We start from the raw sequence: 13,766 nt of genomic DNA on the forward strand, positions 1-13,766 counted from the left end.
TATATGCAAAACAGAAAAAGAGACACAGATGTACAGAATAGACTTTTAGACTCTGTGGGAGAAGGTGAGGGTGGGATGTTCTGAGAGAATAGCATTGAAACAAGTATACTACCAAGGGTGAAACAGATCACCAGCCCAGGTTGGATGCATGAGACAAGTGCTCAGGGCTGGTGCACTGGGAAGACCCAGAGGGATGGGATGGAGAGGGAGGTGGGAGGTGGGATCGGGATGGGGAATACATGTAAATCCATGGCTGATTCATGTCAATGTATGGCAAAAACCACTACAGTATTGTAAAGTAATTAGCCTCCAACTAATAAAAATAAATGGAAAAAAAATAAAACAAGCAAGAGAAAAGATGGCATTGGTAATGTCATCTCTTACCTTCTTAACATCATTGGCTCCAAACACATAAAATAACAGAAAAATACAAATGATATAAAGATTTAAAGTTTTAGCTGCCAAGGGCCCAGGTGGAAATTTGCTATTGATACAATATTGCTTCTGTTTTTTTGTTTTTGTTCTTTTGGCTGCAAGCCATGGTGGGATCTTAGCTCCCCGACCAGGGATCTTACCACAGGGATCAAATCCTTATCTCCTCCATAGACCTCATGATCTCCATCTCTCATGGAGATCCAACATGCCTCATGGGCAAAAAAAAAAAAACAAAAAAAACAACCAAAACATAAAACAGAAGCAATACTGTAACAAACTCAATAAAGACTTAAAAAATAATGATTCTTTAAAAATTTTGAATTAAGATTCTAAGGGATATTTCCACAACGTTGGACATGAGTTTGAACAAGCTCTGGCAGTTGGTGATGGACAGGGAAGCCCAGCGTGCTGCAGTCCATGGGGTTGTAAAGTCAGACATGAGATTAGCAGCAAGCCTCTGCCAAAATGTGTGCTTGACTGCATGCACCCTCTTCACTAAAATCATATGTAACATTGACCTTCCCCTCTGCCTCTTTGGAGCAGTTTCTCAGCTGCTGTCTTTTGAAATGCTGTCTTTTGGGCTATACTTCTCATTTTGTCCCAAATAAACCTTAACTCACACACATACACACACAAAGAGTCAGACACAACTTAGTGACTGAACTGAACTGAACTTGTTCATGAAAGTGAAAGTGGCTCAGTCATGTCCATGTCTTTGTGACCCCCTGGACTGTACAGTCCATGGAATTCTCCAGGCCAGGATACTGGAGTGGGTAGCCGTTTCCTTCTCCAGGGGATCTTCCCAATCCAGGGATCGAACTCAAGTCTCCCACATTGCAGGCAGATTCTTTAGCAGCTTTACCAGCTCTACCACCTTTACCATCAGGAAAGCCCAAGAATACTGGAGTGGATGGCCTGTCCCTTTTCCAGCAGATCTTCCCGACCCAGGAATTGAACCGGGGTCTCTTGCATTGCAATCAGATTCTTTACCAGCTGAGCGTTCATAGTAGCACAATTTATAATAATCAGGAGGTGGGAGCGACCCAGTGGATGAAAGGATAAACAAAATGTGCTGTATACAGACAATGGAATATTATTCAGTCTTGGAAAGGAAAGAAATTTTGCCATATGCAACAATATGGGTGAGAATTGAGAACATTAGGCTAAGTGGAACAAGTCAGTCACAAAAAAACAGATTTCATTTATATGAACCATCTAAAGTATTGAAATTCATATAAGTGGAAAATAGAATAGTAGTTATCTAGGGCTGTGAAGAGGCAGAAAAGGAGAATTCTTGTTTTAAGAGAATAGAGTTTCTGATTTGCAAGATGAAAATGTTCTTATACTTAACACTACTAAACTGTGAACTCAGAAATGGTTCAGGTGGTAAATTTTATGTTATGTGTATTTTAACACAACAAAAAAGAAAAAGTAGTATTCATAGATCAGTAAAGCAAATATCACAAAAAGTTAACTATGAATGTAGGTAGTGGGTAAATGGGTGTTTACTATATTATTCTTTCAACTTTTCGGGTGTTTACTATATTATTCTTTCAACTTTTCTGGATGTTTGAAAAACTTCACAGTAAGAAATTGAAAAAGATGGACTTTCCTGATGGTCCAGTGGTTATGACTTCATCCATCAGTGCAGGGGGTGTGGGTTCAATCCTTGGTTGGCAAGCTAAGATCCTACATGCCTTGCAGCCAAAAAACCAAAACATTAAAAAAAGAGAAACAATATTGCAACAAATTAAAAAAGACTTTAAAAAATAGTTTCTTAACAAGAAGAAATTGGAAAAAAAAGACATTTATTGCATCATTCCATTTATATGCAATGGCTAGAGTAGAAACATTTATAGAAACAGAAATTAGACTGCAGTTTGCCAGGGACTGAGGTTGGGGGAGAGTTTGAGGTGAGGAAAAACACATGGAAACAAATCTTGGTGATGACTGCATAACATGGTGAATGCAATTATGCCACAAAACTGCACACTTAAAAATCATTAAGATAGGAAATTTTATGTTATATATTTTACTAAAATTTTAACAATAGACTGAGCATGTGATAGGCATTTTCCATTCCCTTTATAGAATTTCAGTATCAATTTTCCCAATTTCAAAGTAGTAGATTGAATATTCTGACCTCATTATAATGGACCATTCATTGAAATTCTGCCCCTTGATTACCAGTATTTTTACATTGCATCCTAAGTTATCAGAGAAGCACTCAAGTTATGACACAATGTACCTTGTGATTGTAATTTACAGAGCCCGAAGCTTTTCTGTTACCACAGTAAATTTAATTTTAGTAGTCTGGTGAGCTAGAATAGTTAAAATGTTTTATATTGGCTCAGGGGTAAATAGAAGACCTATTGACCAGAAGATAGCATCCATAAAGAAGTCTATACATAAGTGCGCAATTTATATAGGTACATAAAAATGAATTTGGATCGTGCTTAACATCAAAGGGAAAACTAAATTCACATTTCAAATGTAAGAGCCAATACTGGGAATTCTTCAGACTGAAGTACTATTGTTTTCATTCGAACCCAGGTCTCCTGCATTGCAGGTGGATTCTTTACCAGCTGAGCCATCAGGGAAGCCCAAGAATACTGGGTCCCCCCCTTCTCCAGGGGATCTTACTGACTCATGAATCGAACAGGGGTCTCCCGCATTGCAGTTGGATTCTTTACCAGCTGAACTACCAGGGAAACCCTATTGTTTTCATAAATAAGACCTGATAAGTAATACCATTATGTAAAGTATTAACAGCTATTAGCTACGTAACTAAAACGAAGCACTTGTGTTCATACAAAACAAAACTGTACAGGATATCCAAAAAGAAGTCACACACTTAAGAAATAATTTTACCGTGGGTATATTGTTTTTGTTGTTCAGCTGTTTTGTTGTTCGACCCTTTGCGACCCCAAGGACTGCAGCACGCCAGCCTCCTCTGTCTTCCACTGTCTCCTGGAGTTTGCCCAAATTCTTGTCCATTGAGTTGGTGATGCCATCTAACAATCTCATCCTCTGCCTCACTTTTCTCCCTTTGCCTTCAATCTTTCCCAGAATCAGGGGTCTTTTCCAGTGAGTTGGCTATTTGCATCAGGTGGCCAAAGCATTGGAGCTTCAGCTCAGTCCTTCCAATGAATATTCAGGGTTGATTTTGTATAACTAACACTAATATCTTGATTATGTAAAAAAAAAAGCTCATATGAATTAATGAGAAAATTATGAACAACTCAGTAGGTCTATCACAATTAGATATTTAAAAGAAAATAAATGCATCAAAAGCCTCTCAGTTATGTAATAATAAGAGGTATGTCTGTTGATGAAATAATTTTTACATTTTTACTATAAATGAAAAGGTGTTGACGACGATATGGATCCCCTCATGCTACCAAGAGAAATAGAAAAGAATACTCAGATTTACTCATAACAGCATAAAATTAGCTACAAACAAAATTTCCATCAATATAATAAAAAATATCTATTTTGAAGTCTCCAAACACAATGTAAATATACAGAATATTGCAAATTAATTATTTACTGATACACCCTAAGATAATGATGAAATCTCCAAAGTGCAATAATGAGAAAAGATCAGGATAAAAGATTAAAACATAACAATTAAATTTTAATGATCTCATTAAGTTATAAATTGCAAAGGAATACATACAGAGGTGATAAGACAGTGATATTTCATCCTATTGTCAGTTTCATGGTGCAAACATGATCAAATAATGGCAAATTCATGGGCGTCAACCTAGCAGAAGATCAAATAAAAAAAAAATTAAAAAGTCAAGATTTTGTTTGTCACTGGGAGGGGAGAGTGTGATGCAGGTGGGAGAAAAATTGCGTTCTATAATTAAGGGATTGTTTTATTTATTTAACTTCAGGATAGGGTAGGTACATGCATGGCTATTGTGTTACCATTCTCACGGAAGTACACATAGACTTTAAGCACCACTTTGCATATGCTACTTTAATGAGTAAAATTGAGGAAAGATCCTTCCACATTCCTAATTCTAAATGTAATGATAATATATTTCTTCATGTCCTCATACAAAAGTTAGGCATCTCAGGTCATCATAGTCTCACAAAGTGTTTATTAAAAATTCTCTCATCCTTCACATGCCCAATTCCCCTGAGGTGAGAAATCCACAGTTCTTGCTAAAGATCAGGGAACTCTCAGTATGAACTAAGGTCTACATTATTCAAATCTGCAGTTGTTTGGTGGATCTCAATGAAGGAAGCTCTGGAGTTAACAAGAGCCAAGCAGGGAGCTGTTTCCCAGATGTGGTGCTGAAAGTAAAACTACTCCTCTGGCTTCCCCAGTGGTTCAGTGGGTAAAGGTATCTGCCTGCAATGCAGGCTTGATCCCTGGGTGGGGAATATTCCTCTGGAGGAGGAATAGCAACCCACTCCAGTATTCTCGCCTGAAAAATCCCAAGGACAGAGGAGATTGGCGCACTACAATCCGAAGGGTTACAAAGAGTCAGATGCAATGAAGCACAATCTACAATGAACAAGGTTCTTCACCTTTTAAAGTTCTTCTCCACTCCCTGGACTCTCCCTTGACAGTTCCACTGTTTCTGCCCCCTCGCCCACATGTGGTTCTGACTGATGGCCTCAAATGTTTGTCCTTCTGGGAAGGTGATCTCACTAATCTTATCTACTCCCCTTTTCTCCTCCCTTGTCTTACTTTCAACATCTCCTTGTCAAAGGAAAGTAGAGTAACTTTCCTCCTAAAGACACATGAAAAAGTTTTCCATGAGAGTCCTAAGACTAAACCTAATACACTAAGACATCCATGACATAGTTAATTTTATTCAATGATGTTTCTCTGCATTGACTCCACCGGAATGTGTAAGAAACACAGCAAAAACTCAGACAGGGGCTCTGTAACAATTTAGAGCTGTGGGATGGAGATGGGGGAGAGATTCAAGAGGCAGGGGACATATGTATACCTTTGACTGATTCTTACTGATGTTTGAGAGAAAACAACAAAATTCTGAAAAGCAATTATACTTCAATTAAAAAATAAATTAATTAAAATAAATTTTAAAAAATCCCAGAGGGATGGGATGGAGAGGGAGGTGGGAGAGGGGATCGGGAAGGGGAACAGATGTAAATCCATGGCTGATTCATGTCAATGTATGGCAAAAACCACTACAATATAAAAAAATAAAAAAAGAGCTAAGAAAAAAGTTAATTAATTAATTAGAAATTTAAAAAACTAAAAATAAAAAAGATGACTAAGAACAGAAGTGAAAACAGATACATTCTTATGAATAAGCCAATGAGAAAGTTTCAAAGCAAATAAGATGCCAGAGGAAGATTAAAAACATTTGCCCTGCCTACAAAACAATGGTTTATTTTATTATATTACTCAAACCAGTGGGGGAAAACCTGATAAATATAGCAATAAAAGAAAACAAATCAAAGACTTCCCTGGCAGCCCAGTGGTTAAGACTTCACCTTCCAATGCAGGCAATGGGGATTCAATACTTGCTTGGGGAGCTAAGATCCCAAATGCATCATGGCCAAAAAAACCAAAACATAAAACAGAAGAAATATCGTAATGAATTCAATAAAAACTTTAAAAGTGGTCCACAAAAAAGTAAAAATTAAAAAAATTAAATTGCTGAAGCAATGGAAAAAATACATGGACTCAAGGGTATAGGAAACTTATGAAACACAATAATACTACTTAAATTTTATTAAGGCATTGTCCGAAGTGTTTATTGTTCTTATAGAAATTAACTTTCCAGCAGTAATTACACTACAAATGGCAAGCATAAGGCTCTAAGAGTAATCAATTCCCAATATCAGGCATTGGATTAAGCAGGTGGCATACAATCCGTTTCTCAGTGGTAAGATTGAAGGTTGTACCTTATGGGTGATGCCATGTAAATATCTTTTATAAATAGAACTTCAATTAGCAACAGACTTATTGAAGTTCAGTCAGTTTTATTTGTCTCCGGTAATCATGTCTAGATATGTCTGCATCTATATCAGCCATCTGAGTCCATGAGGGGAATCAGCCTAACATGAAGCCTCTTCATGGAGGAATGAATAAATCTCTAATTTCCTGCTCCTGCACATTTCCTGCCTCTGAAGTCCTTGTGATGAAAGATAATTATCTTTATTGTTTGAGCATATAAAGAGTCAGGATTTCTTTCTTTTATTAGAAAGAAAATTTTCCTCACTGATCAATTTCAAATATTCCACAATCATTTCAAACTGCTGAGATAATCTAATCACAAAATTTTATGGATCATGAAGTCGAGTGTTATGGATACTAATGTTACCTAACATACGTCCAACTTGCCAGTGACCGGTCTTAAAGATTCCTGAACTGAGATATGAAAGATCAACCACAATGTCTTGTAAATAGGCTTTACTCTGGAGTATGATTTACATGGTGTCATCCAAGGAATCAGGCAGAATCTCTTTCTCCATGACCATAGACTTGTTTAAATTCTTTCCTTGACCTACCCACCTTTTCCTACTTCCCTTGGGCTGGGAACATTCCCCACAAAATTACTATACCATGAACCTTTGCCTCAGATTCAGCTTTTATTGGCTCTAACCAAAACCTTATAATAGAGAACGGAAAGTTTATGTCAAACATCAGAGAACTAGAAAACGACACAATCATAGAATAGAAAGTACTCTACTAAAGAGTTTCCACAAAGCTCCCTTCATGTCTCTGTTCCTCAGGCTGTAGATGAAGGGGTTCATCGTGGGAGTGACCACGGTGTACATCAATGAAGCCACTGCAGTCTTCCTGGGAGAGTCAGGAATTGCAGAACAAATGTACACTCCAAAACCTGTCCCATAGAATAAAAACACAACTGAGAGGTGAGACCCACAGGTAGAATAAGTTTTATACTTTCCACCTACTGATGACTTTCTCAAAATAGAGGAGACTATCTGAGTATAAGAGAAAATGATTCCAGAAACAGGAATGCCACCTAATAGGCTAATTGCAAAATAAAGAAGAGTATTATTAATGAGGGTATCAGAGCAGGCAAGCTTGATGACCTGAACAACTTCACAGAAGAAGAGGGAGATTTCCAGGTCCTTGCAGAAGGATAGTGGCAGCACCATCAGAGTGTGGAGCAGGGCATTCCCAGTGCTAATGAGCAAGGAGAGTAGGGTCAGCATGACACAGAGGTGGGGGTTCATGATGACTGTGTACCTCAGTGGGTGACAAATGGCCACATAGCGGTCATAGGCCATTGCTCCAAGGAGAAAACTTTCCCAACAAACCAAAACCAGGACAAAGCAGATCTGAGTGAGGCAACCCGTGTAAGTGATGCTCTGACTCTGTGCTTGCATGTTCACCAGGATCTTTGGGATCAAGGTTGTGCTTAAACCAATGTCTGTAAAGGACAGATGGGAGAGGAAGAAGTACATGGGGGTGTGGAGGTGGGAGTCAGTGATGACAGCCAGGATGATGAGCAGGTTTCCCAGGACAGTGACCAGGTACATGGACAGGAACAGGTTGAATAAGATGGTCTTCAGTTTTTCATCCTCTGTCAGTCTCGTGAGAAGAAATTCAGAAACAGCTGTTTGGTTTCTGGGTTCCATGATGTTGATGAATCTGATGAACAAGATGTGGTAACAAGACAATAAAATGTGTGGTTACTAGGGAAGCAGCAGTAGAGTCACAAGAAGCATAAACCATCTTGGGAATGGAAAGAGACTAAAGGAGTGGGAGGGGAAGGAAAGCATGCATATTTATCTGTTATGTCAAAAAAAAAAAATCCTAAAAGAAATCAATCCTGAATATTCACTGGAAGGACAGATGCTGAAGCTCCAATGCTTTGGCCACGTGATGCAAAGAGCTGACTCATTGGAAAAGAACCTGATGCTGGGAAAGACTGAAGACTAAAGGAGAAGAGGGTGGCAGAGGATGAGATGGTTAGATAGCATCACTGACTCAATGGACATGAATTTGAGCAAACTTCAGGAGATAGTGGAGGACAGAGGAAACTGGCATGATGCAGTCCATGGGGTTGCAGAGTCAGACATGACTAAGTGCCTGAGTAACAATAAAAAAATCCAAGGTTGATGACAGCAGAGCATAAACAGTTCTAGAAACTGGTTGGTTTTTGAAAATATTTATTGGTATTCATAAATCAGAGATGCTTAATTATTGGTGCAAAATAAAAAAAGAAGTGTGAAGATGACATAAGTTATGAACAGTGACTTGGTTCTAATCATCTGATGTGTGTACTCTTTTTATAGCTTTCTCAGAATAAACTTGTACCCAATCACCTGTCCTGATTTCCAAACATTCACTCAGGATCATTAGGTTACCTGGCTGGCATTGCAGTGGAATGATGTCTGACATCTGTGATATCTCAAACCAAAGATCTGTCCTTCAGGAGAGAAGGGTCTAAGTGAGTTACCAGCTCCTGGGCAGGAAGGGTCATCTATGGTAGGAGTCTGTGTGCTGCTTATATCCAAGGAAAGGACTGTGGATAGAAATGGTAACAGATAGATTGCAGTCTTGAACCCTAGAGATTCAACTTCCAAAGCTCCTTGTTAACCAAGCAATTTAATGTTGCTGTGATCCCATGAGAGTGCAAGATTCTACATGGGAAAATTCAGGATGGCTGCTTTCCTGACTCTGTGAGGCCAAGTGTACACTGTCTACTTTTCTGCTCGTGTCCATTTCTAAGTTTTTCATAGAGTTGTAAGAGGTTACAGGATCAAGGCAAAACACTAGTGTTTAAGCACACTCTCAGTTCATTTAGTTAGATTTTACCCATTATCTAATAAGTGGGGTTGGTATCCCACATTAATATTAATTAAACCATCTTCGTCTTTAAAGAATTCAACATTTTCATGTGCCTGTGAACCTGCCTGCCAATGCAGGAGATATAGGAGATGTGGGTTCAATCCCTGGGTCAGAAAGATCCCCTGGAGGAGGGCATGGCAACCCACTCCAGTATTCTTGCTTGGGGAATCCCATGGACAAAGGAACCGGCAAACTACAGTTCACAGGGTGAAAATAATCAGACAGGAGTGAAGCAACTTAACACGCAGGCATCAGTTTATTTCCTCTATTGTTCACTGCTATTGTTTGAAATGTGTTAACCCACAATTTTCTGGATATAGTAAAACCAACAGGAAACAAAATAGTGTTGCAACTTCATCCCTTACTACTTTAACCTCACTTGCTTCAAACACATAAAATAACAGAAAAACAAAAGAGATATAAAATTTTAAAAACTAAAGCAGAGGGATGGGATGGGGAGGGAGTTGGGAGGGGGGTTCAGGATGGGGAACACATGCACACCCACGGCGGATTCAGGTCAATGTGTGGCAAAAACCAATACAATGTTGTAAAGTAAAATAATAAATAACTAAAACAAACAAACAAAACTAAAGCAGAAGTGGAGATTTGTTACTGAGAAATGAGAGTGAACATAAGAGTTGTGGATACTGTTTGAAACCAGGACTACGAGCTTAGAGCAACAGAAAGGTTCAAAAGAAGCCTCCCAGACAGAACTGAACCAAGCTACTTGATGGATAGATTATTGATACCAAAAAAATAGAGAGACAGGAACACAAGCATATCACTAAATGAAAACATCACACCAAAAGGGAAGAAACTTAGAGAACATGAAAAGGACAGAGAACTACAAAAAAACCAGAAAGCAAGTAACAAAATGGCAATAAGTACATACCTATCAAAGGGCTTCCCAAGTAGCTTAGGAAGATCCCCTGGAGAAGGAATGGGAACCCACTCCAGTATTCTTGCCGGGGAAATCTCTTGGATGGAGGATCCTGGCAGGCTACTGTCCATGGGGTTATGAAAGACTCAGACATGACTTAGCTACTAAACAATAGCAACATACCTATCAATAGCTTTAAATGTCAATGAACTAAATACACCAATCGAAAGACATAGGGTGGCTTATTAGATAAAATAACAAGACCCACCTATATGATGCTTACAAGAGACTCACTTCAGAGCTAAAGAACACAGACTGAAAGTGAGGAAATGGAAAAGATATTCATAAAAATAGAATTGAAAAGAAAGCTAGTATAGCAATATTCATATCAGACAATGTAAAGTAAAGTAAGTCTATAATAAAAGACAAATAAGGACATAAAGACAAAAAAATCAATAAAGAAGAGGATATAATATTCATTAACATCTATGTACCTAATACTTAAGAAGCTAAATATATGAAGCAAACAATAACAGATAAAGGGAAAATTTCACTATAAAACAATAATAGTACATGAATTTAACACTTCACATACATCAGTGGACAGATTACCCACACAAAAAAATCAATTAGGAAATAGTGGCCTTAAATGACATATTAGACTAGTGGCAATCAATATATATCTATAAGATATTCTATCCAAAAACAACAGAATACACATTCTTCAAAATTTTTTAAATTTTATATTGGGATATAGTTGTTTTACAATGTGTTAGTTTCAGGTGTATTGCAAGCTGATTTATTTACACTTATACATATATATCCATTTTTTATCAGATCTTTTCCCATACAAGTTATTGCAGAATATTGACTGCTGTTCCCTGTGCTATACAGTGGGTCTTTATTGTTTGTCTATTTTATACATAGTGATACAATACATATTCTTTTCAAGGGCACATAGAACATTCTCCAGGATGTATCACCAGCCAGGCCACAAGAGATGTCTCAACAAATTTAAGAAGGTAGAAACTATACCAAGCATCTTTTACAACCAGGTATGAAACTAGATATCAATCATGGGAATAAAAATGGAAAATGATTACTAGGAAGCACTGTGCAAATTAAATTGTGCAATAGCGTAACTAATGAGGAAATACAATCTTAAGCAAGCAGAATTGAGGCAAGCTCTTCTAAGCAATCAAGGAAGAGCTAATATTAAGAATAAAAGTAAGGACTTTTCTGGTGGTCCATTGGATAAGAATCCCCCTTGCCAATGCTGAGGACATAAAATTTGATCCCTGGTCTGGAAAGATTTCACTTGTCACAGAGGACTAAGCCCGTGAGCCCCATTTACCGAGCCTGAGTGCCGCAGCTACTGAAGCCTGTGCACCTAGGGAGAAGCTAATGGCAATGAGCAGCCTATGCCCTGCAACAAAAACTAGCCCCTGCTCACCGCAACTAGAGAAAGACTGCACACAATGAAAAACAAAATAAAATAGAATAAAGGTACGGTTTTAGAAAATATAGAAAAAGATACCCTCTATCTCATTTCATAAGGCCAAAACAACCTGGATACCTGAAGCACACAAGTTTAGAAGAAAGGAAAATCACAAGGCAAAATCACTCCTGCAAAATTACTAACATGCTTTTATTCAAAATTAAATCTAACAAAGAATAAAAATGGATAGTGCATTCTGAAAAATCCAATTTTCCTCCAGTAACACAGGTTGATTTTTGCTCCACAAAGACATGTTGTTTTCTCCCATGCCTCTTTTAAGCCTTTATTAAAAAGCCAATTTCTCAGCAAGCCTTCTTGCCCTTCTGTGTAAAATTGCACACATTTACTTATTCTTGTCTTTTTATCATTGTTTGTTGTTGTGCAGTCAATAAGTTATGTCTGACACTTTGCAACCCCATGGATTGCAGCACATCAGGCTTCCCTGTCCTTCACCACTTCCTGGATTCTGCTCAAATTCATGTCCAGTCAGTGATGCTATCTAACCATCTCATCCTCTGTCCCATCGCCCTTTTCCTTTTGCCTTCAGTCTTTCCCAGCACCAGGGTCTTTTCCAATGAGTCAGCTCTTCCCATCAGGTGGCCAAGTATTGGAGCTTCAGGTTCAGCATCAGTCCTTCCAATGAATATTTAGGGTTGATTTCCTTTAGAATTGGCGGGTTTGATCTTCTTGAAATCCAAGGGATTCTCAAGAGTCTTCTCCAACTCCGCAATTTGAAAGCATCAATTCTTCGGCACTCAACCTTCTTTATGGTCCAATTCTCACATGCATACAAGACTACTGGGAAGACCATAGCTTTGACTATATGCTCCTTTGTCAGCAAAATGATGTCTCTACTTTTTAGTATGCTGTCTAGGTTTGTCATAACTTTCCTTCCAAGTGTCTATTCTCCATAGCACCCTTCACCATCTGTCAGTTGATATTTTTCTTATGGCATTGAATTAGGTTAATGAGAGGTAGACACAGAGAAGAGATTAACATGCAGGAGTCTTGGGGGAGTGCTCCTAGATATAACTCTTGTGGAAGAGAAGGGAAGAAAATGAGAGTGGGCAGAGAAAGTGAGTGAGGTGCAATGGAGTCCGAGAGTCAGACTCCAGAGACCCTAGAGGAAGCTTAAGCCTGGACTGTCCCTTCAGAGCTATTCCAAGTTGATGCAAGAGAGCAAGGACTTTAAACACCTTTAATAACTATACTAGTCAGCTATTAGATGCAACCCTGGAAAAGAGAATGACTTTGGGTGGAATGGCTTTCTTCTGAAGTTTGCCCCAAAGGGAGTTGACAGTCTGCCAGCAGCACACTCTGCCACTGGAGCAATGATTACTTCCTTCCTAAAAGATGATAAGATCAATACATCACATTGTCCTCCACAATATCTCTTGTATGTTACCTGTTTCCTCTTTTGAGCTTAAAAATAAAAGAGTTATTTTACTAGCAAAAAGTAGTTTGCTTGAGAATAGCAGAGCACTGCAATTATGGCAAGCACGTTATAGCAAAAAGCAACAGGCAAGACCAACAAACACAGGAAAAAAAGTTTGTTTTGCAGACAAAAAGGAAGAAGTTAGGAGCAGTTGTTTTGAATGAAAGTCCACTGGAGAAAAGCAAAATTTCAGGGTGATGACAGCATCTCATTGGCTGAGTTGGTGGGGTGGTCAGTTCCTTGTGGAGATCCAAGGTACATCTTTTCTTTGGGGGCCAGTTATTGCTGATTCTTTACTGCTGATGATTATTCTGCTAGGGTCTATAATTGACAGACCTTTGGGTAATGGTCCATGAGTGGTATTGTGTGAGAGCTCCCCTTTCTGGACTCCTGATTCTGTTTTAGGGGGGCTTTATTTTATTAAATTTCACCTTCCCTTCATGGATGAACACTCTCTGAGCATTGGAACTTCCACCTGTTTGTGCACTGTTCTACATCACCATGACAACAGGGTCTGGCAACAGTGTGTTCTAAATTAACATTTGATGAAGGAATGAATGAAAAAGTGAAAAATATGAATAAGTGAATAAGTGAAAAAATGAATAAGTGAAAAAATATGTGTATTAGAATTCTTGAATATGATTTGACACACTTATAAAGAGAAAGACATAGAATTATTTTCTATACATGGATAAAAAGCATT

General features: G+C 38.3%; 1 protein-coding gene across 1 annotated transcript; it reads right to left on the reverse strand.

Annotated features, from left to right (window-relative positions):
• Positions 1-7,095: 7,095 nt before the first annotated feature.
• Positions 7,096-8,034, reverse strand: LOC133061236 (olfactory receptor 7G1-like). Its single transcript, XM_061149226.1, has one exon. The coding sequence runs from the start codon at positions 8,032-8,034 to the stop codon at positions 7,096-7,098; it is 939 nt and encodes a 312-aa protein (XP_061005209.1).
• Positions 8,035-13,766: the final 5,732 nt, after the last annotated feature.

The sequence above is a fragment of the Dama dama genome, chromosome 9 (assembly GCF_033118175.1).
Source record: "Dama dama isolate Ldn47 chromosome 9, ASM3311817v1, whole genome shotgun sequence".
NCBI lineage: Eukaryota > Metazoa > Chordata > Mammalia > Artiodactyla > Cervidae > Dama > Dama dama.

What these genes read in the sequence shown, in the direction of transcription:
- LOC133061236 (XM_061149226.1), bottom strand. Translation starts at nt 8,034, where the DNA reads ATGGAACCCAGAAACCAAACAGCTGTTTCTGAATTTCTTCTCACGAGA.